Source organism: Labeo rohita, chromosome 7, assembly GCF_022985175.1.
Source record: "Labeo rohita strain BAU-BD-2019 chromosome 7, IGBB_LRoh.1.0, whole genome shotgun sequence".
NCBI classification, from domain to species: domain Eukaryota; kingdom Metazoa; phylum Chordata; class Actinopteri; order Cypriniformes; family Cyprinidae; genus Labeo; species Labeo rohita.
Window position 1 is genome coordinate 7,558,735 of NC_066875.1, and position 25,615 is coordinate 7,584,349.

The following is a 25,615-nucleotide window of genomic DNA, read 5'->3' on the forward strand; positions in this document are numbered from 1 at the left end:
ATCACTTGAAAAAATAAAGGACATTATGTGGAACATGTAAGCGAATTATAGTGTACCAGAGATAAAATAAATAGGCCATGCAGAGATTTGACGGTTCAGTATAAAACAACCAAAATTGACTATTGTGGTCTAAGCATGGGGTGGTTCTCATGAAATGGAGAAAAAATGCAACATTCCAGGTCATGTTTCATCCCAAAATCACTAAATAAAAAAATAATTATAGCTTTCATAAAGAAATGAAGCATATTTTAAGATCATTAAGATTTGTTTTTATTTGTAAGATTTCTATGACAGCACATTTATGTATATTTAAGTATATATACATATGAATAATCTATCTATCTATCTATCTATCTAGCTATCTATCTATCTATTTGGATTACAGTACTGTTATATTTTTCATCTAAAATATATTTTCTTTTGTCATCTCACAGTAAAGAAAATGAAATATGTTTTCATATTTTGTCATTATTCATTCTATTTATTTTATAAATATATATCTATCTCCATGTATCTATTTAAAAAGTATTATTTTATTTTATTTTACTTATTTTAAATAGACACAGTAATGTTATATTTTTTAATCCAAAATATATTATCCTTTGTCAATAAAAAAAAGAAAATTATGCATTTTATTTTATTTTATCTATCTGCTTTACAGTAATGTTATATTTTGTCATCTCATTCACAGTAAATATATTTTCTTATTTTGTCATATTTATCATATTCTATTCATTCATTCATTCATTCATTCATTCATTCTTTCTGCATCAAATGAAAGCTTTTGATGAGTTCTTTCTGGCAAAAGTATACTGTCATCCATGAGAGTACAATTTTTTATTATAAACCACTGAAATCGGTACACAAAGTCATATCAAGCTATGGTAAATTTTTGTTTTGGTAAAGTTGGTGAAGTTTCACTTACGCCTTTTGGTTCTCACCCCTTAAATTTATTCAAAATATAATGTATTTAGTTTGTCACTTTATTATACAGTGAAATATGACGTGGACCTGGAATTTGTGGGATTGATATAATGTGTTATATAACAGTTAGTTTTGATATTTAGTGTGTTATAACTGTGTTTTTTATCTGTTTGTGTCCCTTTGCTTGTCCGTGTTGACAGCGTTTCAGACCACAGTATGAGAGTGGTGTGAAGTGGAAGTAATATTCACTTTTGTTCTTCATTTAATTCTGCACTAGTCTACATGGATTCTGATGTTTTGCTTATGAATCATTGTTTGCTCACTAAAGCAAATCAAACTCCATCGATCCATTCAAGCTACCAGAGAACATTTCTGCACTTTGCTATGTAAATTCAAAGCATGCTTAGTATATAGTCTCCTTTGGGAGGGCGCTGAGATAAAGGGTGAAGGAAAACGAGAGCGTGTTGCTGGTATTTTTGCAGTAGGCCAAGGTCTGAAGGGCATCGAGCCGCATTTTGTGAGGGCTCTTTCTGTCCTTCTGCATCCAAAGGGAATGAGGCTTTGCTGATGGAGCACCTCAGAAGTTGAAACAGATGGCCTTTTCTAGTCTGAAATAAAACATAGCTACCGTTAGCTACAATAAAGAGTCATGTCAGCACACTCTGCTGTCTTAAGCGACTGTCTAGGACTGCTGGAGCGTAATTGATTAATGTGGTTTTACATACTTTCTCGTTTCTCATTGGTTTTACTCAGTGAACAGTGACTCAGATTCTCAGATGTGGATTGTTGACTTGCTACACAGTTAGTTCACTGTGGGAAACTCAACAGCGAGGTGACAGAAACTCTGAGGAAGTATTTATAGACATGTCATCCTTGCAAGTCGTTTTCATTAGAGGTTTGCAGGCTTGCAAATTAGATACAAAAATACTTTGTGCAAGCATGCACATCACAGTATGTTGGTGTTATCTTCAGCGTTGATACCACATTTCTCTCCTCTATCTATGATGGGAGAGAATGGATAGATTACTACTACATCTTCAGTAACCAGTATGTATACTATTAAGAAAAATGTTTCTAAACAATACCAGATTTGGGGTCTTTGGCTTGTAACAATAGAAGAACCATTTTTGGTCATTTGAAATGCTTTAAAAATGCTATATGAAGCTTAATGGTATTATAAAGAACTTAGCTTTTAATAATAGTTTATTTTCATTAATATTATTATTATTAATGTTATGCTTTTTAACCCCAACCTACAGTATCTATCTTGTACCCATGTCAATAAGGTACTTTTATTTATATTGGGAAATTGTAGCAGAAATGACAGGGCTAAATTTATTCCGAAAAGATAATTGACATTCAACATGACTAAAAACAAACAGAATCAAATTAAAATTATGAAGTAATGAAGACCAAGTTCCAGTGCAATATCTTCGCAATCCTCTATGATGTCTTTATGTCTATCATTATGTGAGTATTTTGGTTGAGCGCCAGTTTCTATCTTCAGATGATGAGGTGGTTGGGTTTGGCAGCATCTGTCTAGATAGAAATGCACAATTGAGTTTAGAGTCACAGTGCATCTCTTTTATTTCTTTAAGTAGAAGCAATTCAGTTTACGAAGGCAAAATGTAGCCATTGTGAATGGATAGTGAGCGCACAATGTTAAAAAGAAAAAGTAATAAAAAGTTATGGAATAGCTTTAATGTTTTTGTGACTGGGCATGTTTATGCATAAGCCCATAATAATTGAGAGCTCTAAAAATATGGATCATATATATAGTATCTGAGTGTCACTTGATAAGTGGAGAAGAGAGGTATCCTCAACTTAACAGAGCTGGTCACATCTGTTAAAAATGTAAAAGAAGAAAAAGACATGATTGGTAGGAAAATAGTTATAATTTGAAAGTTAACACTTGTAGACATTTTAAAAAGGATATGAAGTACCTGTTGAATGTTTTGACGGTCTGTGTAGTTGAATGGTTGAGCTTCAGGAAATCAATAATGAGGTGGCAACAGTTACAGATTTGAAAAAAAAAAAAGAAAAAAAGGGGCGGGAAAAACGAATCCTGTGAAATGACTCTTCAGAGTGACATGGTTCTAAACAGAACTGTTACTCTGTGAAGAACATTTTACCAGAGGTACTGTGCACAATATATGAATAGGGTACAATGGGGCTAGGAGGCGCCTTTGATATTATTTTCCTCTGAACCACTAGATGGCAGAAAAACGTGGTGTAGCACTTTCCAAAACATATGTTTTTTTAAGATACATGTGCAAATTTGCCTGATCTTTGACACGATTGCGGGCAGCAGGAATTGATTCTGTGCTTGCTTGATCTAACATTTAATGTTTTTAAAAATGTTGTAGATTTAAGTAGCAAATGAGAATCGTTAAAAGTTTTGAGTATATCTTGAGACAAAGGTCGTCTTAATGATTTTCAGTTTTTTTTTAGGATAATTAAAACACCAGTTTTTAAATTACGAAAGAATATGCAAAAAGATGGTATTTGGGGTAAAATGCGCCCCTGCTGTTGGGGCTAAAAGGCACAATAATTAACATGATAAGTAATAGAAGGCTGACTTTTCCATTTGTTGACATGTTACATTCAGATGGTAAATATCATATATTATGATGGGTGTCCATCTTAGAGATAATCATCATGTTTAGAATGAAACCATCATCTTTAAAAACATGCCATTTCTCATATCATATAATAAAATATAATTTGTTGTTACTACAGTAAGTATATATTCAATTACTTTGGGATCTCCTTCAATGGTTTCAGAATCTTTAGATTTTAAAAAGATTTGGTTTCTGTATTTTAAAATATATTATATTATATATTTATTGAACAAAAATTAATTGTTTTATTTATCAAAATAAGCAGAGAATAGTACAAATGTCTTGTCTTTTCCCACATAAAATCTGTTGCTCCAAAAATGTTCAGTTCAAACGTATATATTTTTCTGCAATCATACACTTTGAGTGCAGTGAAAAGCACATTTTTTTCTTAGGGTGTGCCTTTAGCTCCATTGTACCCTATTTCCTATGCACATACACTTTTAAAAATAAAGGTTCTTTATTGTTATTGATGGTTCCATGTAGAACCTTGAACATCTATGGAACCTTTCAAACGCAGAAAAGGTTCTCTATAGTGGAAAAGGGTTCCTTAGATTTTTACAATGTTCTTCAAACTGGTTAATTTAAGAACTGGTCACTTAAAGGTCCTTTGAGGAACCAAAAATAGTTCTTTTAAGGTATCACCATAGAACCACCCCTTTGGAGCCTTTGTTTTTAAGAGTGTACTCAAACAGCCCACTTACATTTGCCAAAATGTGCATTATACAAAGACCACACTTCATGGAATGCTCAAATTGACTTTGTATTTCCAGAAAGACTAATGAACTACAAGAAGTAATATCAGCTGTATTATTTACCATATTTTTTGGACACATATTTTAAAAGACCTCCAAGATTTAAGATTTTTAATACAATACGATACAAATTCTATTTCTATAGCACATTTAAAAACAACTGCCATCAACCAAAGTGCTTTCCAGCACCATTATGTACTTTACAAACAAAATTAAATCCTGATCACTTTTCACTCTTAAAAACAAATGTTCCAAAGGGTTGCTTTTGCAGTGATGCCAAAGAAGAACCATTTTTGATTCCCCAAAGAACCAGTTCAGTGAACAGTTCTTAAAAGAACCATTATGAAGAACATTTTAAAAATCTAAAGAACCTTTTTTTTTTCCACCATAAAGTACCTTTTCTACATTTGAAAAGTTCCATGGATGTTCAGGGTTCTTCATGGAATCATTTATGCCAATACAGAATCTTTATTTTTTATAGTGTAATCAATTCTAAAAGCTATACTAAAAAGATACGATTTTAATCTAGACTTAAACGCATCCATGAATGGGGAAGATTTAATATGCATTGGAAGAGGGTTCCATAAACGTTAAGCAGCCACTGAGAAAGCCCTATCACCCTTTGATTTTAATCTAGTTTTAAGAAAATGAAGAATCATCTGATTCAAAGATCTCATATTCCTTGTATTTCGATAATGAATCAAAAGATCAATAATATATTTTGGGGCAATGCCATGCAACACCTTAAAAACCATCAACAAAACCCTAAATTGAGTTCTAAATTTATAGCAACACCATTCTCTTACGTGGCTTTTGATTGCCAGTCACCACAATCAATTATTTATTTGTAATTGGCATTAAAATGTATAATTTACATAGACATCTGTGCTAGTTTCATGTATCTCATGTGACTCCACAGTGCCTTTCCTCTCACATAATAAAATAAATCAATATTGTTTTATCAAAATATTATCAAAATGTCCACTTATTTGTTTCCTTGAAAAGTAGCTGTATAATAAGCAACATAATGTAACATAATGTAAGTCATAATCACAAAAATAACCCCTGAAGCTAAGGTACTGACTGGTCATTATCCCTTCACGCCATATTTAAAAAAAGATAGCAGCAAATATTCAGTGTGTACGCTAATGTTCAATTTTAGACATGGACCTTGTTTCACGAGCAGTTGATTCTGCCACTCTTGCTATCCTAAACATCTCTCCATGATATGAGTGCACTCCACGGAAACTGAGCACCCTTGAACAAATGTTTGCACCGGGAAATGAATGACATTTTGGTTCATTTGAACCAGTGTACTCTCCAATCAGTGTCATCACGGCAGAACAAATTCAAGCATTTGAATGATCATTTGAGAGTAAATGTTAGCACACCGGAGGCTAAAAAAACAGCGAGACAAAAGTTAGTACTGACAAATGGCAGTGCCGCTCTAGTTTCGGGAAACCGCGACTGTCCGTAGGAGGATTGGCAGGCAGAAAAGAGGGATAAAAGCGGGCGGTCACACATTCACACATATATGCGCACATACTGGAGGAACAGACATTTTTAAACCACCCACTACTCAGTTCAGTGCGCATGTTACTCACGGTAGAGCAGTGACTGTCAAACATTGAGTCTGACAAGGGTAAATTATACAGGAGTAAATATCAGGGCAGTGCGACTGCTAATGCACGCTATGGTCAACAACGACAATAAACCGTGACAACAGCAATTCCACCCACGCCGAGAATTTCGGTTCGCCTCTTTTCTTTCAATTTAACAACTGCCACTTAAGTATATAGTAATGGTAAGTGCTTTTAATTGCACCGTTCTGATCTGGGAAACCATCCAAGCTGGTTGTCCTTGGACCTTTTGCTTTCAGACATTTCCAAGGGAGTGAATTTAATGTGCCACATGCTGTTTCCAAGTCTGCATGTCACTGGTGTGCCATTGTCATAGAAACTGCTGATTTCATTGAAGGGTTACTCGTAATTGACTCAAAGCAAGGATTAATTGTGTTCCTGCTTATAACTGTAGCCTGGTGTGATTTTAGATTTGAACCGACTGACTCTTTTGGCCCCATTCAAGCACCTCATATAGCCACTTACCAAAGCGCTACACGAGTCAGGGCAGGTGCTCTCACAACCAAGAGTAATTGGCGTGTGTGCTTGACCAGATCTCCTGTTCTCTTCATGTTGTGTTAAAACTGACAGCGATTAAATCGCTCAAGGTCACAGAGTTACTGCTCTTCTGGATGCTAGTAGGCGTTCACACTCGACCGCTCTATCTGACTGAATCACGCAGCGGACTGCTGTCCGCACTCCCACTAGTAGCTGTTGCATCGTGACTGCTCATTTCCTTGCGTTACAGGTAAAAACTTTTGAATAATATTTATTTACTTTATATTTAGTATTTGGGGGGGGACAGTAAAACGGTAATATTATGAAATATTATCACAGTTTAAAAGAATTTTTTTCTATTTTAATATAATTCACTCATGTGATGGCAAAGGTACATTTTTAGGACTCCAGTCTTCAGGGTTATAAAATCCTTCAGAAATCATTGCAATATACTGATTTAAAGTGGTTTTTTTTTTGTTTTTTTTTATAATTATTTGTGCTGAGTTATGAATGATGTTTCTTATTTTATCACTGTTTAAAAAAGTTGTGGAAAAGGTTTGTGGAAAACATACATTTTTTATTGTCAATTTTGATCAAATTAATGTGTCTTTTAAAAAAAAAGAGTTTACTTTAAAAAAGTTTGCTTAAAAGTACGCAGCACAAAGAGTTTTCACTGGGCAATGATTAATCACAATTAATCATAATTAATCACATCCAAAATAAAAGTATTTGTGTACATAATGTGTGTGCGTGTGTACTGTGTACTGTGTATTATTACGCATATATAAATATACATACATGCATGTATATATTTAAGAAAAATATTTTATGTTTATATATTAAATATATTTATATATTATCTGAATTATAGGAATATAAATATATACATGTAAATATTTTTAAAATATATACTGTATGTGTGTGCCTATATATATACATAATAAATATACACAGTACACACACATATATTATACAAACAATTATTATACAATATTATACTTTTGTTTTGGATGCAATTAATGCCCAGCAATAATGTTGATAAAAATAAAAAAAATAATAAAACTTTTAGAATTTTTAATAAAACCACTTTTCTTGGAACATGGGAAGTGTAGTACAGGATGATGTGTAACAGACTGTGTAGTGTGAGAGTCAATATAAATAGAAGGCAGCAAGCAGACAGAAGACCATGGACAGGATTTGTGACAAAAATATAGAAAACAGTTATTATACATTTTAATAATATTTCACAACATTACTGTTTTACTGTATTTTTGATCAAATGCACGCAGCCTTGGATAGCATAAGAGACGTCTTTCAAAAACATTAAATACAAAAACAAAGTCTTAATTATTCCAAACTTGATAGTGTCAACTGTTCTTTTTTTTTTTTTTTTTGAATCTGCAACAGTCGTTCGTGTTTCTGGGAATTGACAGCTCTCATTGAAAATGATTGACTTCATGTGGCCTGTCGCTTCAAATGGCTGTCGGTGCCAACATCCTTTAAGAGTGAGCAATACATTGATAGGGAGTGCTGTTTGAGCTATAATGACAGCTTCATCTTCCTCCCTACAGTGAGAGCAGAGTGCACCTGCTGGAGTGAAGCGTATATCGGGCATCCTTGATAGCTTCTACTGCTCAGCCTCATAATACACTCGACACAATCTTGATATCTTTCCTCTGGCTTCAAAGTGAAGTCCTGACCTCTCTGATTGTCATATTTTTCCACAGACTGTGGTTGCTGAAAATTGCCTGACCATAACAATGCCTTCACAATGCAGTTCTCTTCTTGACAGGGCAATGGAAGTTTTGTCTACACATAGATAGTAGTTACGTGCATATTTTATTGCTGCTGTAAAAAAACTTTTTGTCCTATATGCAGCTTCATATTTTTTTTTTGAGAAAGTACAGAATAGCTTTTCACCAGGATACTATTGTGTTTTGGACAGGTTTTCAGCTTAGGATATTGATGTGCCGTTGTCTCCAACATAGTTTTCAAGACATCATTGGAACCAACCTGTTCAGCAAAGTTGGATATAGTTGCTGGTGAATAGCATTGGTTGGATTTCACACAGTTGGATTTCTCACTATAACATATCCGCTTTTTACTTTTTCTATTTTACTTTTAAGTACACTTTTAATAATTATGTTTTAATAATAGTACACTTTCATTATGTCTTTGAAGTATATTTTGTGCACTGACAAGCATTTATGTAAACTAAAACATTTAATTTATTTTATATTGAAACCTCATATTGTTATGCATTTAATATGTATGTAATTACACATTAGTAATAATGTAATGATTGTAATGATTACCTTTAAATTGAACAATACTCTACAGTTAAAATTATACTTTGCATGTGCTTTGGTATTTTTAGACAACACATTAAAATAAGTGTATTTCTTTAAAGCAAGATATTACATACTTATTATATTAAATATTATTATACTTATTATATTAAATATTAATTTAAATATTTTGAAAATATTTAGAAAATAAAATCGAAATTACGAGAATAAAGTCGAAATATTATGAAAATAAAGTTGAAATATTTGAGAATAAAGTCCAAATTACTAGAATTAATTTGTAGCAATCACAAGATTAAAGTTATAATATTTTAAGAGTATATTTTAGCCTATTGCGCATGCAAATGGCCCGGACTGGGAGCACCGGGAGAAATTCCGAAGTCTCAGCTTTCAAATTCTGTCAGTTTTATAGCGAAATACAAACAATGTGTCTTACAATAATGTGTTTTTCACGCTTTTTAATGTGGTGTGACAGATCGCTGTATTCGCTTCAGTTTAAGTGGCATGTTATGTTTTTTGAAGAAAACATTTAAGGATTTTTCTCCATGTAATGTGCCCCGAGTTTGAACTTCCAAAATGCAGTTTAAATACGGCTTCAAACGATCCCAAATGCGGTTGTAAAAGATCCCAGCTGAAGAAGAAGGGTCTTATCTAACGAAACGATTTTTTTCATTTAAAAAAATACAATTTAAATACTTTTTAATCTCAAACACTCGTCTTGTCTTGCTCTGCCTGAACTCTGTGTATTCTGGTTCAAGACGGTTAGGGTATGTTGAAAAACTCCAATCGATTTTTCCCCCTCAACTTCAAAAATCATTTCAAAATCATCCTACATCGCTGCAGAAGTACCGACCCAGACTATGCAAAGAGAACATGCAAAGAAGATCAAACATCCCTAACAAAAAAGGTAAAACTGTGATATAGGACAATTTTGAGTTTGAGGGAGAACATGAGATGGGAGTTTTTTGGCATACCCTAACTGCCATGAACTGGAAAAAAACAGTTCAGGCAGAGTAAGACAAGACGAGTTTACAACCGCATTTGGGATCGTTTGAAGCTGCATTTAAACTGCATTTTGGAAGTTCAAACTCGGGACACCATAGAAACATAATTTCTTTATGACCGGAGACATGAACATCTTGGATGACAAGGGGGTGAGTACATTATCCATAAATTTTTGTTCTGGAAGTGGACTTCTCCTTTAAGATAAAAAGTTGTTCCTGTTCAGTCTAATAATAAATATCCTTTTCTTGATATTAAGCTGTTTCTGTGAATCCTTAAAGTTCACTCTTCCTCATCCCAGTAAGATGATGCAGCTGCTCGGATGCAACAATATTCAAATAAATTCCGGTGGCCTGGCAATTTCTCCCAGTGCTCTCAATCCGGGCCATTTTCATGCTCAATATAGGCTGTATTATAACTTTAATTTCTACGATTTAAATTGTGGAAACATTTCAACTTTATTCTTGTAATATTTAGACTTTATTCTCGAAATATTTAGACTTTATTCTTGAAATATTTAGACTTTATTCTTGTAATATTTCAACTTTATTCTCACAATAGTTTGACTTTATTCTCGTAATATTTCGACTTAATTCTCAAAATATTTCGACTTTATTCACGTAATATTTTAACTTTATACTCGTAATTTCGACTTCATTCTTGAAATATTACAACTTTAATCTCATAATTTTAGATTTGTAATCTTTTCTTATTTTTTAACATGGCACTAAAACGCCATCGTACTATTTGAATACTGCACTGTAGAGTGTTCTAAATCAGTCACTTATGAGCTTCCATCTGTGTTAGGATACTGCCATAGAAGACAGCTGCCTCACTTGGTTTTGGAACCGAGTCAGTGGTCACATGCATGGGTGCATTCATTATCTTTCCCTTATTTTAAATCTTATTTACTCCACGACCATATATTAAATTCCCTTTCAGACTCTTTAGCGTTTATGTTGGTCTGGGTGTTCTTAAGAGATCCAAATGAGCGTTAGTTTTAGAATGTTATGCAAGATCTTCTCTTCATCTGCTCTTCAGTCTGGGCCAACAAGTAGATCTGTCTTGCCAAGCATTGTGCCTTTTTTATTTGTAAGCATGAGAATGTATTTTTATTTAGATTCTTTGTGTCTGTATGTGTAGGTGTGGCAGTGTGGAGGAAGTGTGGAGGTGTTGCCCTGTGCTCGTATCGCCCATATTGAGCGTGCCCACAAACCCTACACCGAGGATCTTACTGCCCACGTACGCAGAAATGCTCTGAGAGTGGCTGAAGTGTGGATGGATGAGTTTAAAAGCCACGTCTACATGGCCTGGAACATTCCACAAGAGGTGAGGTCTATTATGTCAGCTGCTGCACATGCCGCTGGAAAGTTGTGTTGACATTTACATTCACTTAAGTAGCAGATGCTTTTATCTAACATGTCTTATAAATGAAAAATGCGAAAACACAATTCATCCAAAGGAGACAAAGGAGAAAAGTTGCAATTCAAGTTTTATGTGTATGTTTCATGGCAGTATTGTTTATATTGTAATTAATTTTAATATATATAATGTAACATATAATGTAACATTGATTTCCATTTATGTGCATGCAAGGGTGTGATATAATATGCAGCCGTTGCAGTGTTTGTAGGCATTTCACATGCTCAAAATCCATGTGACCATGGCTTTAGAAGAATTTATCCACCTTAATTTTCCTGTAACAGCAGGCACAGCCATTTGTAAATTTAATGTTTCTGGTGTCATCTGCTTCCTGCTATTTGTAGCTCTACAAAACAGCTTTTTTGCTGCTTGATATTACAACCTTTGTTTCTTACCATATTATTTTAATTTAATGTCTTAATTATAAACGCACTGTGTGTGTAGTGCAAACAGTTTTACCATTTACTGCTCTTTGTTATTTGTCTATTTATTTCCCTACAGCGGCTAATAATGTGGAAGTCTCACACATTCACAGAAAACAGCTTACTTCCGCACTGAAAAATAAGTTGGATATGGTTGTTCTGGTGGCATTTGCAATATTCCAGCATCAGTGAATTTGAATGTTCTGGAAAGTGCTGGGGTCTGTGAATGAGTGGCGCTTATGCTTCCATCACAATGAGGCAGTCTCAGAGGAAGCGTAGATGTGTAAAAGTGAGTGTGTGTGGGAGGGTGCAGATTTTATATGGCAAGCATCAGTGGTTTGATTCTGATGTGGGTAGATACTGGCAACCAGTGTAGCGAGACAAAGGAGGTGTGAAGGGAGCCCTTTTGGGTTCACTGAAGACCAGGTGTACTGCAGCATTCTGGACCATTTTAAGGCGTTTTACTGCATGCTGGAAGGCCAGACAATTTAATTACACTTTTTTTTAATTGATGACACTTTTAAATGCCATTGACCGTTGACTGGCTGAGCTTAACCAGAGAATTTAAGAGGTCTGATATAACATTTTATAGAAATACTTTCTTAAAGAGCAGGTCATATGTTTTTTCAAAGTGTTCTAATATTGTGTTGGAGTCCCCTACAACAGGTTTAAGTGCATCTAGGGTCAGAAAACATTGTAATTTTCTCAGAATACACATTTATACATAGAGTCATTTGTCAATGATTTCAAAAAGGTTAATTCAAGCAGTTCTAAGCGAAATGTCTGTAAACTCCTCCCTTCTATAATCCTACTCTGCTCTGATTGGGAGTTTTTCGGCATATCCTAAAAACAGTCCAGGCAGAGTAAGATAAGACGAGCTGTTGAAATTTAAAAATATATAAATTGTATTGTTTTTATGAAAATAACTAATCGTTACGCTAGATAAGACCCTTCTTTCTTGGCTGGGATCGTTTACATCCACATTTGGGATCATTTGAAGCCGCATTTAAACTGCATTTTGGAAGTTCAAAATCGGGGCACCATAGCAGTCCATTACATGGAGAAAAATGCTTTCCTCAAAAAACATAATTTCTTTACGACTGAAGAAAGAAAGACATGAACATCTTGGAAGACAAGGGGGTGAGTACATTATATGTGAATCTTTGATTTGGAAGTGGACTTCTCCTTTAAGGCGATTCATGATGAGGAGTTTTGATGAACAGCTTTGCAGATGACCTGCTCTTTAAATTATGTCACAAGCATATTATTATTGTTATTATTATTATTTAGTTACCAAGTAAAAACAGGAACAGGAGTGACCCATAAACACTCTGTTGTTGGGAATAAAAATTATGCACCCAGTCAGTGTTGTACATTTATCCATAACTTAAATAATTGGAAAGTAAATCTGGTTAAAAAGACCACAGAAAAGTGATTAGAATGCATAGAGAAATACAGTTGTTTTTGTCTATTAAGCAGCCATTACCTCATTTATAGTTCTCCAGCCCTCAGCTCTGCTTCCAGCCATATGTTACAGTGCTCCATTTATTTAGGGAGCTTTGGCCCTGCTCGTGCATTTATCAGCGAGACAGCAATTAAGATCTGGTGAAAGCGGAAGGCGTCGTGAGATTGCACCAGATTCCCAGACCCAAGCTGAATGTTGAGAGGAGGGAAAGGGAGAGCGGGAAGTGACTGTTGACGCAGGAACAAAGACATGACTCTAGTGTGCTGAGCAACATGAACTGAGAGGTTCTTTGCTATTTCAGCTCCTATGGAATGGAGCTCGATGCTGCATTTTCATAAATCACTACTATAATATATGTCAATTCAGCCTGATTCTATATCTCGAGTTCGATAATCTCTTCCTCCATTGTGAGGACAAAAGGTTGTGCTAAATTACGATTATAGTCATGACTACAGATGCAAAACCCTCTAAAAGCCATCTTGGTCAAAAATGAGATAATGATACTGAGTGACTGCTCTCAACATATAGTATACGTCCATCAAATACTTTTACTTCGAACTTGCTAAATCCCAGCCTCAGAAGTACCAGCACTTAAATAAAAACCTATACATAGGGGCCTGATAAAAATGCTTATTTTAAAGAAAAATGTCAGGTGGACTTAAAGGTTTTTGCATCTGAACTCTTCAATTATAAATAATTTATGTAAATATAATTAGAAATGGAAACAATTTAACACAAAAGCTATAACACAGCCCTGCATCTTGAAAAAAAAATTTTCTCCATCTTCATTTTTGGATGACTACCTTTAAGTCTTCAGAGAATAAGAATTATCAAAAATGCACATCATATTTTGAAGGAGCAAAACAAAAATCGGCAATTAGTAAGAAACAAGCATTGGATTTCATTCAGAAAATATTATGTTATGTGTTTTATATTTTTATGCTTATTAGCTGCTGTTAGTTTACCAAATGGAACAGAACTCAGTTGTCTAAAAAGTAAGGCTGAGATTTTAGCCGGCTGAAAACGTCAGGCACTCTGCAGAAAACACACTTACTATTGGAGAAAGTGTAACAGCTAACTTGGATCACGTGTTCCTTAATAACCATTCACATTACAGCCTTGATGTCATTGAATTTCAGTCAGAGTTGTGTGACACTCAGTCGCTATTTACGGATACCATAGGAATGAATGAGAAGTGAATCCCACCTGAATCCCACCTGTCACAAAAAGTCAGTGACTTCTCTTTTAAACCAGCATTTTTGTCATGGTAAACTCTAAAAATAGTTTAGTCCAAAAGTATTGTTTAGTGTAAAACATGTTGAAGTTTAGCAGATAGGCTGTTGATTCATTAAATGATAAGCCATTTCCTCTAAAAAGCCTATTATTCAGCGTAGTAAAGCCTCTCTTTCATTGACATCCATTAAAAAAATGGATCTCCTTTCCCACGTACTGCCAGACCGGAAGCATTAGGTTTAGGCTTTTTCAGCTAACGGATGCAGGCTAATGGTTGCAGGCTTTGATGTCATTTTATATATGGAATTCACAAGTGATGTTCACGGATGAGGTAATGAATTATTATTATTATTTTTTATTACCTGTACCTTCACAGTTATTCAAAACAGCAAATTAATTATACGGAGAAAGTGTGTAAAGAACATTTACACTGTCAAAGAACATTTTGACTGACTTCAGTCTAGCATGAGTTTAAGCACCTCTACAAAAAACCTCTCTTTATAAACAGTAAAGCTGTCTATACACAATTTGATGAATGCATACCTTACTTGCATCATACTGCACTTTGTTGTTTATGATGAGCAGTGATGGGAATAACAGTGTTATAAATAAACAGCGTTACTAATGGCGTTATTTTTTTCAGTAATGAGTAATCAAACAAATTACTGTTTTAGTGTAGATTAATGTACAATGTTTTCTTCATTTAACATATTTAATATTGGGGGCATCCAGGTTATTTGACATATTTGAACACAGTAGTTACTTTCCCTGGTAATTAGTTATTTTTGTAATTATGTAACACAGTTTCTAACTCACTTACTATTTGTGAGAAATAACTAGTAACTATAACGAATTACTTTTTTTTAATTAACATGCCCAACACTGTTTGTGAGTCATGTTTTTTTACGGGATTTCCTACATCCAGTTCCATGCCGGATGAGCTACGGAGCAAGCTTGTTACGTCCGTTGTTGTCCCCTGCCAAATTACTACCACCTCTCACTGAATTTGCTACATGATTGCCTAATCCTGAAAACATGTAGTTTTGCATCTTGTGAAAAAGTTCCCACAGGTACGTTTTTATCATGAGATCAGGTAGCAACAATGTATTGCATACACTCTTAAAAATAAAGGTTCCAAAAGGGTGTTTTTGCAATGACGCCATAGAAAAAACACTTTTGGTTCCCCAAAGAACCTTTCAGTAAACAGTTCCTAAAATAACAATTTTGAAGAACAATTCAAAAATCCAAAGAACCTTTTTTTAACCTTAAAGAACCTTTTCTGCATTTGAAAGGTTCCATGGATGTTCAAGGTGCTTCACAGAGCCATTGGTGACAATAAAGAACCTTTATTTTTAAGAGTGTAGTAGGGTTGGTGAACTGAAACCAAACAGTTCAAGGGATAGTTGAAAAAACTATCCCTTGAAACTCATTGGTATCTCTACCTTTTTGTGTTTGTTTGTGTGTCATCAGGACTCAGGGATAGACATTGGTGACATTGCAGAAAGGAAAGCACTGAGAAAAAAACTGCAGTGCAAGACCTTCCGCTGGTACCTAGTGAACATTTACCCTGAGATGAGAATGTACACCGACACCATTGCATATGGAGTGGTGAGTATTTATATTAAACCCAGTGAAACGGAAGCAGTTGTAAATGCTCAGCACATGAAAAGAGCAAATAAAGAGTTCAAATACAGTGCAAATAACTGTACATCTTGTCAGATAGATTCATTTCCCAGCAGTGCAGTGTTATCTGGAATCAAATTGTGTGTAATAAAAGCCTGTATGTGAAAAGATTAGTCCAGTCAGAGCAGCGGCAGTCGCAAGACAGTTTCTCTCCACACGGCTAATGCTTTAACCGCAGCTCCTGCGAGTGCTGAATAAGCTACAGCTCATTGTGAATGCCCAGATATTGTACCATTGAGGCAGGATTTGAGAGCAGCGCTCGCCACGTGTGACACCCACTCGCCGTTCCGTCCAAGGCGCCTGAAGAGGATTTTCCAATTTGCTTGACAAAATGATGCCTGCGCAACGCACCGCTAGCCATCGGAGCGCGACTCACCCGTACTGTTTTTATTAGCCATGTCAAGTCCAAACAATTCGTTCGCTTTTTATTTCCTACTAGGCTAAGTAATAACGCACTTGTCTCAGTATTGATGCAAAAACAGGCTGTCTGGTTGAGGTGTTCATTCTGTGCTTGATTTCATCATATGTGTTTTCATAGGCACAATTTAAAAGGAAGAAACTGTGGAAAATAGGTCAGCCTTATTGAAATGAATTCTGGGAGTAAAGGGCTCAGAAATAGCTCTCGCCCTCATTACTTTACTCTGAGTGACTGCATTTGATGAGCCTGTCAATCACGTTGGCTGGAAATTCAGCACGCAGTGATAAAAGGCACAGCAGTATTCAGCTGAATCCAACGGAAAATGCCAAAACAGAGATACGATCCATTGAAGTCCTCCGCTAGGAATTCTGTTGTCACTGATACAGCCATGTGTTTAAACATTATTTTCATTAGACGTAACAGTTGCAATACGCTTTGAAGCCTATGGAGGGAAATTGTTTTTGAGGCTCTGCATGAAATGATTTTACTAATAGGCGCTTTATACTCTGGAGGTAAAGTCTGGAAAACAGAAGCGCAACGAGTTCAAGTTATTCGTGGAAGGCGTGACAGTACGGCTCTTTTACTTCACCGAGGACTTTGGCTGGAATATCATTTAGATGATTCATGAGTGTGCATACACTTATGAAAATGAATTTTATAATTAGAACCTGTAATTAGGAAGAGAATTGAACCGCATTATGATGCAAGTGCGAAACAGCCTTGAGTTTTATCTGCTGTATGTGAAATAGAGGGGCGACAGCAAAAATGACAAGCGCTTGATTGTCCACTTAATTCTCTTGATGCTAAACGGTCCGTTTTATTTTCCTCTCAGCTGAGAAACTCTCTGAAGACTGACTTGTGTCTCGACCAAGGGCCAGACACTGACAACATTCCCATCCTTTACCTCTGTCACGGGATGACACCTCAGGTGAGTTGCCTTTCTCGCTCTGTTCACCTGCATCAGTGGAGTGACTGTGACATTGGTTCTCTTGTCTGTTGGTGTTGTATTAGGGCTGTCAATTTAATGCATTTAGTGATGTTAAAGGCATAGTTCACACAAAAATTAAAATTCTGTCATTAATTACTCATTATCCCTCATGACGTTACAAACCCGTAAGACCTTTGCTCATCTTTGGAACACAAATACAGTTTAGATTTGCTCTATAGTATATATCACCCTACGTAAGTATACACAACTTTATATAAAGAGTTGGATGATAATATAATTGCATTTTGCAACCAAATGAAAAAGAGTTGAGATTTGCTAGTATATGTATGTTGTATGTACTATATGTTCGGATGGATACATACAACTTTATATGGGTCTTTAAATTTCTGTACATTGCTGTGGGGACGAGCGGTTTTGTGGTGCTTGGAATTCTATATAATTAATTTAACCCTTAAATGCATGACTGTTTTGCCAATCACTATTACATATTCAGGTCTTTAGTGACCCAGACCTATATATCCAGCACAGATGGATCTCTAACTGCTGCAATAGCAAAAAACTCTCTTGACATTTTAAGAACAATTACAGAAGAATAAAATAAAGCATATTTCGTAACCTTTTGAACTTAGAAGGGTTCAATTGAGCAGATGATTTACCATCGCCGTCATCGTCTGAGCGCACTTTCAGTACATTCAACATCTGGCTCATATTTGCGGTCTTAACCATATTTGCAAAACTATGGTTTTCAGTGACAAAATCAATAGTTTGATCACTGGCGGCTTATTCACCAAATCCACCATTAAAAAACAAAGATATTTATATTTTATTGCATACAGTAATTGCTCTGCAGGAAAGCCATTCAAACTAGTTCAAATTTTGCTGATGATATTCTTTTATTTTATGCCTGCGATAATTACCAGTGAAACATCACGTCATTATTGTCAATCAAACAGTGCCACCACGAGGAATAAAGGTGAATTGAATGTCATCAGATATTTACATATTTTTGCTCACGACAAATATACTTACACTATTACACACCTCGGGTCTCTAGCAACCATACACTTTTCACATAAAATTACTCAAAAAACAGACATCATTTTATATTTTATATATTTTTTCTTGTTTTATTGTTCATAATGAATAGATTGAGGAATACTAAGAAAGCTGATGTCAAAATTGAAGGAGGGAGAGGGTAATAAATGACGTCCTGGGTCGCTAAAGACCCGAGGTATGCATTTAAGGGTTAAAAACAAATATTGTCACATTAATGGCTCAAGAAGGTGCAATTGTTCAAATAACATATTTTCAAACATAAAGAAATTGTAACCCTAAAGTGTTTTTCAAGTGTAATATTTCTAGGGACAAAAAAAAAAATGGACTTTTCCATAGAATGACCCATATAGAGAGGTGTAAATGATACAGTTTAAATATTTGCAATAATGTAAAGATTTATGCAGCTGAGATTTGCTATATACATTAATACATTTTGCTTTACATGAGTGTGCCGTATGCAGGTAAAGTTGGATATGTCCAACTTTTAATATATTGGCATAATAGGGGTTACATTTTTACATTTAGCTTAATTGATTGCCATATCATTAATTTGATTAAAAGTTTAAAAACTCTAACAGCCCTAATTAACTTTTATTTGATGTATTTTGCTAAACATTAACATAAAACATTAACACAACAGACATTACAAAAAACGGGACAAATAATAAAAGTACAGATGTGCTTAAAAGGAATTTTGGCATTAAATTGTCGGCACTAATAAATGTATCTTTAAAATATTATAGTGTAATGTTTTAATGTAACATTTAAAACTGTTTAAAAGCAGAAAAATGTGAACATTTGAAAAGTTCCTAGAAGATGGATCAGCGAATGCCGAAATGTTCAAAACCATTCTTAGGCACTGGTGCACAAATCCTATCACCAATTTTGTTGCACATTTGTGAAACAGCTCTTTACTAGTCATGTTCCCAATTGTCGACCTGCTGAGGAAGGCTCTGTTCTTTAATGTTCTTCTGTAATGTTCAGTAGAGTACAGGTTATCTTGACATGTCCAGCTTGTTTCAAAAATGCCCTGCAAAACCCCTTTTTGTAGCTTCTTTCAGGAAACAATGATGTCGTTGACCAAATAATCTCTCGTGGTCTGCAAAATTACCTGAATATTATGGTCAAATTATTAAAAGATACATTTGATAATGTAATATTTAGAGAGAAAGGAAACAGAAAGGTTTCAGGTGTGACATGGAAGGACCTGTAGTGCTCTCACATCCTCAGAGAGAGTCAGAGAGCAGCACTAGAGCTGATGAAGCCACTCCAAATGGTAAAGGGCAGGAAAAGGGTGAACAACAAGTGATAGAAGGTGCTGCGATACCTGATCCAGCAGAGAAGGGGCTGAATGAGAAAGGGAAGAGGTTACGGAAGCATGATGATTCCCAGAACAAAACCAGCACACAAGAAAGAGTTTGGTTGCAGTAGCTTTAGGCTATAAAAAAATTATAGGTGAGAAATTTGTTTTTTCAATGCTGATGAATTGTTAGGCTCACAAATCACCAAGGAATTTTCCAGCAGATGTAGCTTGTTTTCAACAGCTTACTAAAAGGAAAGAGAAATGTTGTGTTTGCCATTTTCTTCTGGTTTTGAACATTTTTATGAATTCTGTTTTCTGTTGAAACAGAGAGGAAAAATAATCTAGCTAATACAGATAAACAGTTACGTGCCCAGACAACACATAATTATGGATATTATGGATAGCAAAAAACAAAAACAAAAAAAAAGCTAATCTAATTTACTGTCTGTGTCCTTAGAAAAGAAAAATCACAAATAAGATCTCTTTAGTATGTGAATTGTTTCACCCAGACATCAGTGAGATTAAATAGAGAGCAAATGGATTTTGTTCTTCTTAGATTTTATAAAAAAACATTTGAGATGTAATAAGGAATAACTGAGAACTCCACTAAGTTTCCAGAGCTATAATTGAGCAATGAAAATGTTTGTCTTGGTGGTTATTACTTTATGTTGTCTGTACTGTGAGTATTAAAACCTCATCCACAAATTAGTTTGAAGTAGTGCACTTTGCCTTCATATGAGAAACACACAGTGCACGGTCAGAAACACGCACAATAGAGCGACAGAAAGAGTGGGCTGGATGATAGTCATAAGTGTTTTTGTGCAGAGGTGGCTGTTTGATTTTCCAGAGCTTTCTGCTAATATCTTTGAGACTCTGAGGGTAGTCGGAGGCGGCCCAAACATCAAATATGGAAATATAACAATGGTGTTTATTAATGTGACAGTGACAGTGTTACAGAATATTTTGTTAATGCTTGGCTGTGATTTTAACTGCACTTAAAATGATATTGAAAAACACATAATCACAAAAGGAGAAAAAGTCATTTGCATGTCTTTATATGTTGGCAGTTTATAAGCATACACCCTCAAAAATATTCAGGCCTAAATCTGAGATTTATCTGTTTGAATTGCATAAAAACTTCCCAGACCCTGCATCCTCATGTGAGGACATTATATTTTAGTGAATTTCTCTGAGACTGTACATGCCACAGTTTTAAATCTGGACATCCTGTACAGAGCACATTCAGGGCTTTTCAAAGATACTTAATTTGGATGTTTCACCACGACCACTTCCTCTCCTTGGTCTTCATAAGAGGACACCGGGACTAAAAGCATGTTTATTATGCATTTTGGGAGACACAACAAATGAATAAGGAAAACAATTATATTTCAGTATTCCTGTTAAATATTGTATATTATGAAAATCTTGTCAATAATTGCTCCCATTATTACACTTCTTTTTGCATTACCTGACCCAAAAACACATTAATATGCAAATTATATTTAGTTTATAAACGGAATATAATGAGAAAACCTGTTTATGGCCATTTTACACACATTTTGCATAAAGAAAAATGGTATATAACATCATTCTGTTATAACATAGTTAAGACTCATCTTAAAAAAATGTTTTTGCCTTTGCATGTTTATTCATGTCTTTTTATTTATTTGTTTATTTATTTTGTATAAATTACTACTAATAACTACTTTATTTTGTATAAAATTCTACTAAGGACATAGCATAACTTTTGAATGATATACCTTAAATACCTTATTTATTTATTTTATGTATTTATTTAACATTTTTAATGCTCTAAACAATATAATGACATGAAAAAAAAATTCCCCCGGGTCTCAGGAGGTTATACAATAAACAAACAAACAAATAAATAAATAAAAATAACTAGTAGTGGCACAAGCAATATTCAGTGAGTTATGAGATTTAATGACAGTTGTGTATTTAAAACATTCAATTTATAGGCACTATTAATTGTGTTGATTTGAAACATTGCAGAAACACTGATCTATAATATTGTATATAATATCCGTTATCTAGATAAAAAGAGAGAGGTCTGTAGAAGTCTGTAGTGAATTATAATGAATGATTTTCCTAATTATTTTGCATGCTGTAGTTTAGTAATTTTAAAAGGCCACTCAGTCACTCAGTTTTCATGTTTTATTATTTTCACTCAATTTTCATGTTTTTTTTTATACCGTACTGTATATAAATAAATGATATAAATGAATAATATTCCTGATTTTGAATTGAGATGTAGTATTTGTGTTTATTGTTCACAATATAATTATTTTGTTTAGTCTACTGCTGTGTTATGTTTCAAACATTAATGCGTGACGAGCTGTAGCTTTTGATTTCCCAGGTGCACATGAAGGCAGCATATGATTTGAAAATGACAAAGGCTTTAATTATTACCATTAGAGCATAAATAGCATAGCATACATATTATCTAAATACATAACCCAGTCCATCAGAATGATGGATCATGATTATTTGTAGTGCAACCTACAAACATACAATAGATGTGTAAATGCGTTTACGTCATACTGACAACTTAAACACAGTGGTTTACCAAGAACAGATAGTTTACGCTTTTTGCTATTACAGTAACTTGTCAAAGAGCGTGAGTATTTACAGATGCAGTATGTGACTGTATGATTATAGCATTGCCAATCAGTGTTGGGGGTGATGCGTTACAAGTAACACCTGTTACTTTTTTCCCCTATTTATTGATTGAAAGCTCTCCTGTCCCAGTGTTGAGAGGAATCAGGAGTAAGATGTTACTTTAGTTCTAGACTAAATGTGAACATGCATTAATTCATCTCACTTACAAAAAAAAAAAAAAAAAAACTTCAGTATTCCTCAAAATGAATAAAAACTTTGAATGTGATGCAAACCTGGAATTAAATATGTTAAATAATACAAATATTACATATATGTGTATATTTCTGTATTTAATCCCGTTTTATGAACCACTGTCTTTGCTGCTGGCCTTCGATAGTCCAATTCAACCATAATAAGTAAAAATTACTTGATTAATCTGCTGTACAGACATGAATTTGCTTTTCCTTCAGCTTGAAGCTTTTGGTGTGAAAGGGCTTTTACATTTGCAAAAAATAGAACTTTTTTAATGAAAAATAAATAAGCAAGCCCTGCCCAGATTTAAAAAGAAACGCAAAAGTAACGTAATGCATTACTTTCCAAAAAAGGAACTAAGTAACGTAATTAGTTACTTTTTTTAGGGAGTAACACAATATTGTAATGCATTACTTTTACTTTTCAACACTGTTGCCAATTATTTAATTTCAGTGGTAAACACAGATTTACAATACAAGTGTGCATTTTATAGTCAGGACACCTTTTGCATTGTTTTATTGATTGCTGAGACTTCAGAATAGTTCAGAATATAGCAGAACTAGAGGAAGAAGTTATAAAATCTTCACCAAGGCCAGGCAAAATGACTGGGGAGGAAACAAGAGACTTGAAACAAATAATAAAATAAATAAATAATAAGCAAAAAATAAATACAAATAAAATTGTCTATGAAAAAAGTAAATAAATTAGAAGTCTGAACTGAAGACATTGTATAGAATGAATAATAGCATATTGCATTTTGTTGATCTGTGGAATATGCTATTATTTTTGTGCTAGGTTGATGATTTGTAGGCAATAATAGTCAATTTTTTTTTTTCTCTCTCTCTGTTTCTGTTCTGTTGTTGTCACATCCAGATTGGCTTTGTCTTACCTATCTGAAATCCCCTGTGGAGTTTATAATCAGGACTCAACTGAAAAGCAGTGCTTTTGAAGGAGATTTCACAAAAATATTTCCACATCAGCATATTACCTTTTAAGAATACAAAAGAAAATAGCTAATGATACTTTTTATGCTAATGACAGCAATACGATGACCCTTTGACAACAACAACAACAATTTCCATTTCCATTTCTAACATCTCAATGTTCTTTAGAAAGCAGCATCTGGTTCTCTCCAAAGGTGTGACTTTCCTAACATTTGAAGTATGTGCAAAACGCAGTGCAGGCAGACTTGTTTTTTCCTTCTGAACAGCAGGGATGGGGGTTTTCTGACAATGGAGCTCATACAAAAACAGGAAGTTCTTGGCAAACGTCTCAAACGTGTGCACACATGAACACACTACTGAACATGTAAAATATGGTGAGACAGAGCTGTTCCCAAGGAGATTAGTTCAGACCCTTCACTCCCTCCGTTCTGAGAATAGCACACTGTTCAGGAAAGGTTTGTGAAACAGCAGTGCTAGGTGACAGCTACTGCAACCTGCTGTCATTTTTGAAGCAGACGTTTGCTTGACATTTAGCTGAAATAATAATTAAGATTATGAATATGGCTTCTGTGATTCAATGGGACTGAAATATGTAAACCACTGCATTTAGCTCTACTCCTGACTCAAAATGATGCTTCAGTGTTATTTTTATTTATTTATTTATTTATTTATTTATTTATTTGATTTTTGATTTTTTTGTAGAGATTGAGCATTGTAACCAGTCACAGACAAATCAAAATATGTTCAAAATATGTTCGCACAAATCATTCATGATCCAGCTTCACCTACAGCAGAAGTGAGTATAAGGATTTTTCATGAATCTCTGCAATCACCTGTCCTAATATTGTGCAAGTTAGCAAGTTTTGCAGCTAAATGCGGCTAAAGTAAACAATCTCTCAGAGCACTGCTCGTCACTCCACATAGATAAGAGAGGGGCGGGGCGAGCAGAGCTCATTTGCATTTAAAGGAGCAATCCATCAGAATGAGATGATTTTTGCAGAGCTGATTTTGGCAAGGTAAAAAGGGTGTTGTTTTACACTACCTTTGAGAATTTTTAACCAAAATATATTCTAGACTTTTCATTAAGACCCTAATGAATCATATCAACTTGTGGAAAATAGCATCCGATGACCCCTTTAACATTCATGGAACATTTTCCATTGCACAAAAGGTTCTTTACAGTGGACAAAAGGTTCTTTAGTTAATTAAAATAGTCTTTTAAGAACTTTTAAGAAGAAAAATACAATTCCTTTGAGAAGTGAGTCTGAACAGTATGATAGATGGTAGTTTTTGTTTCACATAATCTAGTGAAGTAGTTTTTATTTCTCGTAATAGAGCTCAAAAAGATGGTACATTGACATAGACACAAAAGATTTATTTTGCAATGACAGTCAAGACCAAACCCCTAGGACCTTGGTCCAGACCAAGGCATTGAGTAATGAGACCAAGATCCGAGCCAAGGCCAGGTTTATGTGATCATAAGAGGTCTCATGACCAAGACCACAAGAATCAAGACATCAAATCCGTCATGTTAAAATATTCAGTGACAGCTCTATTTGATTAGGGAATGAGAATGGACATCAAAATACCACATAAAATAAGTATAATATATGAAATGTAAATTCTGTCAATCAAAATTAATAATTGCCATTACAAAATCAAAGTAAAACGTCATAAATTATGATTTTCTTTCAGTAATGCAGCACTAACACTGGTGTAATGAGAATGTGAGTCATCATTAGGACATGAGGTGGTCAGCGTGGTTTCCCTTTGAGGTGCTGTTCTATTAACAGTTCCAACCAGCATGATAATTGCAATGGAATTGCACTGACTTGCTGTCCTTGTTTTTCTCTGAATGCTGTAGATCAGGCCAGGGCTTTTAGATAAATGGCTGTGCTTTTCATTATTTTCATGATATGCTGTAATTTGCTGTTTTTGACCTTCAGATTTACCTTTTGTCTTTACTGATCATTATACAAGAAAAAAAAAAGAAAAATTGTTTTTGATGATTATTATTAACTAGCATTAATAAGCTGACATTTGATTTTTGAAAGGCTTGTTTAACAAAAATGGAGGCATAAAACAGTACATGCTGTAAACTGATAAGTGGCAACTGGTTAACATTAT

At 34.4% G+C, this 25,615-nt stretch overlaps 1 protein-coding gene across 1 annotated transcript in view; it reads left to right on the forward strand.

Annotated features, from left to right (window-relative positions):
- Window positions 1-25,615, forward strand: part of galnt18b (UDP-N-acetyl-alpha-D-galactosamine:polypeptide N-acetylgalactosaminyltransferase 18b) — a 122,532-nt gene that overhangs the window by 80,673 nt on the left and 16,244 nt on the right. The window contains exons 7-9 of the mRNA XM_051114617.1: window positions 10,866-11,051; window positions 15,735-15,872; window positions 17,198-17,293. Of these exons, the coding sequence (XP_050970574.1) occupies window positions 10,866-11,051; window positions 15,735-15,872; window positions 17,198-17,293 (420 nt within the window). The remainder of the gene's footprint in view (window positions 1-10,865; window positions 11,052-15,734; window positions 15,873-17,197; window positions 17,294-25,615) is intronic.